At 39.1% G+C, this 5451-nt stretch overlaps 2 protein-coding genes across 2 annotated transcripts in view; one reads left to right on the forward strand and one right to left on the reverse strand.

The window, feature by feature from the left end:
* The window catches only part of Pmar_PMAR012002 (hypothetical protein), a gene marked incomplete at both ends in the record, with an annotated part of 4371 nt that extends 2114 nt beyond the window's left edge, over positions 1 to 2257 (reverse strand). Inside the window, 3 exons of the mRNA XM_002766231.1 lie at positions 1066 to 1152; positions 1480 to 1584; positions 2108 to 2257. Coding sequence (XP_002766277.1) covers positions 1066 to 1152; positions 1480 to 1584; positions 2108 to 2257 — 342 coding nt within the window. The remainder of the gene's footprint in view (positions 1 to 1065; positions 1153 to 1479; positions 1585 to 2107) is intronic.
* A 1912-nt stretch (positions 2258 to 4169) lies between these two features.
* The window catches only part of Pmar_PMAR012003 (hypothetical protein), a gene marked incomplete at both ends in the record, with an annotated part of 2574 nt that continues 1292 nt past the window's right edge, over positions 4170 to 5451 (forward strand). The window contains 4 exons of the mRNA XM_002766232.1: positions 4170 to 4274; positions 4877 to 4964; positions 5145 to 5188; positions 5273 to 5380. Of these exons, the coding sequence (XP_002766278.1) occupies positions 4170 to 4274; positions 4877 to 4964; positions 5145 to 5188; positions 5273 to 5380 (345 nt within the window). The remainder of the gene's footprint in view (positions 4275 to 4876; positions 4965 to 5144; positions 5189 to 5272; positions 5381 to 5451) is intronic.

Genomic DNA, 5451 nt, shown 5'->3' on the forward strand with positions numbered 1-5451 from the left:
CTTCACTGGGTTGTGGTCAGGTTCCGGGGTATCACTCGTTTAGTTGCTAGAAGTGCACGTTGAGATTAGTACATGTGCTACTACTACGCATTGTTGTCATATTGCTACACGCATTGTGTTAAGTCAATTCAGTTGAGTTTCACCCGCTTAGTGTGAAGTGGCGTAATACTCCATGTAAGGTGTGTCTGTTTTTCGCAGCGTGAATTGTGAAATATGTTGTGATATGAAGAAGACTAGTGAACAACATACTCCACGACTACTGCATATCACCGCGAATATCGCCTTTTCACAGAGTATTACGCCACGGGTGGTGAAACTACAATAACTTCCATAACTAGTGAGGGAAGCGAACATATATTCCTCCAACACTGAATGACTGGATAGTAAACTCTATATGGACTATCAACGACATATCATCATCACGAGCAGCGACAACAACAACAAGAGCAGTGGCCAAGATGTGACCAGGCGCACTTCTCAGGCCTCTGGGGTGTATCATAACATCATCAGGAATTCATCTGTGCATGTAAGCTGTTAATAATGATAAGGAAATTCCGAGGAAAATTCTGAAAAAAAATCGAAAAATCGGAAAAATTCGGGAAATTCCCGGAAAATTCGGGAAAATTCCGGGAAAAAGGGGGAAATTTCTGGAGATTTTTTGTTGGCTTCTGTACACTTCTACCCGCCTGAAGGAGCGAACATATATTTTCCAACACTGGGCTGTTCACCAGAATAGTAATTTTAGGGCGGTACATCAGTGGGGATTCCCCAGAGGAGCTACGACGTATTCACAGAAGGAAACAGAAGCAGCACTTAGTGAGTTGTTACTACCGGTGGTGATTCAACACTAAAGTTTCGAAATTCGTTTTACGTGAAGTGGCGTAAAACTCCATGTGAAAAACGCGATATTATTCGCGGTGATATGCAGTAGTCGTGAAATATATTTTTCATATCACTGTCGTGAAACTCCATTATATTATACCCGAGCTCTAAATCGGATAAAAACATATGAAAACCAATGCGAATTTCTTTCAAAATTTGCACTACGAGAATAGCTGAGCTTACTTTTAATTTCTGCCGCGGTTCCATAACGGACTGTATATATTCCAACAGATGTGCTATTACGTTCATGGACAGACGATTATTCGATAACTGATAAAGAACAACATGAACACATATTTTGTTCATTGGAGTTTCACAGGCTGTGATATGAAAAACATGTTTCACGACTACTGCATATCACCGCGAATATCGCGTTTTACACCGAGTTTTACACCACTTCACGTAAAACGGGTTGTTGTGAAACTCCATTCATAAAGAACCCATACGGTTCGATTTTGCTAAGGTTACAACTCTCACAATTACATGGCATAAGAGTAATGCCGATGTCTAGAGTCACCAGGTGAATTACGATGTTTTTCCTCACAGATTTCAAGGACGTCGACACCGTACAACGATCAGATTCGCCCTAAAAAGTACCCGAACTTCGTCCTCCACCGAAACTGATACTTCTATAAGTGATTCCAGGATTGCACTTAGGTGGGCATCGGTGAGATCGAGATCACTGAGATCCAATACTTTTATCTAACAGAAATGATAAAACGTTCACAACTCACAAACTGTTAATTTGAGTTTAGGCGTTACGAAAAAAAAGTCAATAATTCCATCAAAATTTTCGGAAAAAATTTTTGAAAAAAGGGAAATTATCTGAAATTCTGGCAAAATTATAAAAAAAAATCAACCAGAACATACACTATTTGAAAATGTCGCATTCACGATCAGAAGCATTACGATGAAACGGCAACTCCCAAGCCGATATCAACGCGATAAAGAATGTCCTAAAATTGTCGTATAGTAGTCCAGACACAATACAGTGGAGTTTCACCCTAGTGATATGAAAAACACTAGTGAAAAACATATTTTACGACTACTACTGCATATCACCGCGAATATCGCGTTTTTCAGAGAGTATTACTACGCCACTTCGCGTAAAACGGGTTGTTGTGAAGCTGCAGTGGTAGAGGAATATATGTTCGCTTTCCTCAGCTGAGCCCCAGAATTTTCATATTATCATCAACACATTTTCCCCCATGCACCGCCATATTACGCTCTCGTTTTCCCCCTCGCAAAAACGCTCTAAAGAAGTGCAAACTTCTTTCAGTGTGTCGCCGATCATCTCGAAGCCGTCGGGCTTTTCGAGAAAAAGACGGCCCTGTTGAATGCACGGGGAGAGTATTCTCGACGAGTCGGACCACATTGAAAGATTCAAACCTTGCCATTTCGGAAAGATACGAAACATGTCCGATGGATGACCACATTTGAACCTCTCAGGATTTTATGTTCGGCCTGCGATTGAGTTAGAAATTTTAAATTCATCGAATATCAGTTTAGTAGAAATATTGACGTATTGATTTTGTATTGGAGTTTCACCACCCTAGTGATATGAAAAACAATAGTGCAAAAATATATTTCACGACTACTACTGCATATCACCGCGAATATCACCGCGTTTTTCACAGAGTTTTACGACGCCACTTCACGTAAAACGGGTTGTTGTGAAACTCCACTGTAACCAGGAACGCCTAACTGCCTCGTTGAAAGTAGTCTACAACAACGCTCTCCTCCTTAGAGAATCGAATCGATGATCATTCAGATGATTATTGCAAATATTTCAGTTGATGATTTTATGATTATGATCGTAAATAGAATTTATAGATTCCTTTTATCACTTCTCTGAGTTCTCTATTGGTTAACAGCACATCTAGCCAAGAGTGTAGGTCGTAACCGTCTAGGATCATTCGGTGTTGGAATAAATTCCCCCCCCCCCCCCCCGGGAAAATTATAGATTCTTGAATGATTTCCTGGTGTGCATGCTGCCGCTGAATGAGCAGTAATGTATAGCAAAATAAAGGGATATATGTAATCACTTTCCTCAGCAACTGAGTTTCCAAAGCTACTACATTATGGAAGTTTATTTACGTGAATTGTGGTAAAAGTGTACAGAAACCAATAAGAATTTCGACACAGTTTTCATACACATGTAATCGATCATCTTTATATTTTCTCACACGAGTCGTAAGTCCGTGAACTGTACATTTAGATGAAAACTTTTCCAGAGTAGTCTTGGAATATATGTTGACTCACCTCAGGCAGTTCTCTTGCTGTTGGAGTTTTACATAAGATGTGTAGAAAAGTAAAGTAAAACGCAGAAAAAAAAGCACGAAAGTAGCACGCAGACGCACAAGGAGTTTACATACGAATTCGGGTAGAAGTGTATAGAAACTAATAAAATTTCTCAAAATTTCCTCAGAATTTTCATATTATCACCAACACACATGTGCATATTCTCCCACTCACTCACTACTTTAGAGATTTTTCGTGTAAATAGCAGAATATCAAATTATCGAAAATTAAAAGTAATTTAATACCCAGTCCCGGGGATAGATCCTCTTACCTACCGATGGACAGCATACGCTCATGACGATTACACCAATGAATCCACGTGAAATCTATTGCTCACCAAGATGGGTTCAGTCACGTGTGGTCTGTGACGCGGTTTCGCGATGAGACTAGCCGACTTCAGACCGGACCATTATCATATAAATTGTATATTCAATGATACATTCCATAATATAAATTATAGAAAACATCGTACAAATGAATATTCTTTATCAGATTTACCATTTTTAAAATACAGTGATATGCCGTAGATTGGTTTCATTATTCTTCATAGTATTGTTAACCAATGTGAATATCAGTGTTATTGGCATTCGTGGTTCAACAAATTTCGTTGCCGAGTGATAGTTGATTTTTTATGAGAAAAAATAAATTTATGCACCCGAAAAAAATTTTATCGGGAACGGTCTCAGACTAGGAAAAGCGATTCCTTCGTGTGAGATTTTTTGGAGATTCACTTGTTGACGTTCGGTCGCATTTTTCGGTGAATAACTATTACTAGTGGATTACTAAAGATTTTTTTGAGAAAAATTGATTTTATTATCCCTGACAGAATTTTCCTAGGGACCAGTTTTAGCCTGGAAATTATGGTAGCAATATGCGACAGATTTTCTGTGTGAAGAATCAGGAGATCACTCGTTAATAGTAGTAAAATGGTGTTTTACCACATTTTCTAGTGGATTTGCCAAGTCTCCAGTTGTTTATTTCTCAATATGAATGCTAATAATAATGCAGATGAAGATGGAGCGTCACGTGTTTGGCGAACGAATGCTGGGAATTACTATCATGTATTGGATTTGGTTATCACTGATCCGGAGGTGATAAAGGCTGGAGGAGCAGGAGGAGACTGCATTAGCTCACTAGGGAGTAATTTATTGCAAAAATTTCCATCAGAAAATGACCTCTGACGTGGCTGTGTGACATATATTACTTGTTGGTGGCTGAGCTAAAATATTTAGTGGAGCTTAAACGATCAGTGTGGGGGGGAGGAATATGCACATGATCAACTACGTGTGTTGGTGATAACAATATGAAAATTTTGAGAAAAAATTTGGGAAATTTTCGTTGGTTTTTGTACCATAAATCATGCGCGAGTTTTTATAATGTTGTGAGGAGAGTTCTAATATCAGTTGAGGGAACTCAACGTATATTTTAATACTATTGCGATCGATGCATAAGGCGGATTTCTTATGAGGGACGCGATGAGTTTTCAAGAGTATTATTTTTTGAAATGATCGATGACGTTTCACCCTAGTGATATGAAAACACTAGTGAAAAATATATTTCACGAGTACTGCTGCATATCACCGCGAATATCACCGCGTTTTTCACAGAGTATTACACCACTTTACGTAAAACGAGTTTTTATGAGATTTTGGAGGTGGTCGATTAGCGAGATTTTAGTAGATAATTATGGTAGGTCACACTGAGAGCTCGGAAGGTCATTCGCGCGACATTTCTTATCTTCGTCACTTTGATCGCTCGAACAGCTCTGCTTCTAGCTGATGGTAAGACATGTAGTGATGGGGGGAAAATTTTATGGAAAATTTGAGGAAAATTTTTGGGCACTTCTACCTGAATTCGTATATAAACTCCTATAATTAGTGAGGAAAGCGAGTACATATATTCCTACTCCAACATTGTAGACATTTCTCATATATATATGTCGTACTCATGATTTCTATCAGGTCAGCCATTAATGCAAACTCTCGTTGGCATAGCCTTTGTAGCGGTGATTCCTGCGTTTGGCTACTGGGGCGCGAAAAAAGCGTAGTTGTTGCTTCTAGTAGTTGTGGAAATGTAGTATGCCTCGAAGGTCTCCAACGCTGATGAGTTTATTCTGTTTGCTGATGCTGATTCACGCATCGCATGCAACGGCACTTTTGATATATGTGTTGGTGGCTACATTTACGAACGGATGCATGTAAGTTTCTACGCACTGGAGTTTCACCCTAGTGATATGTAAAACAGTAGTGAAAAACACATTTCACGACT

Source organism: Perkinsus marinus (assembly GCF_000006405.1).
Source record: "Perkinsus marinus ATCC 50983 genomic scaffold scf_1104296973172, whole genome shotgun sequence".
Classification (NCBI taxonomy): domain Eukaryota; phylum Perkinsozoa; order Perkinsida; family Perkinsidae; genus Perkinsus; species Perkinsus marinus.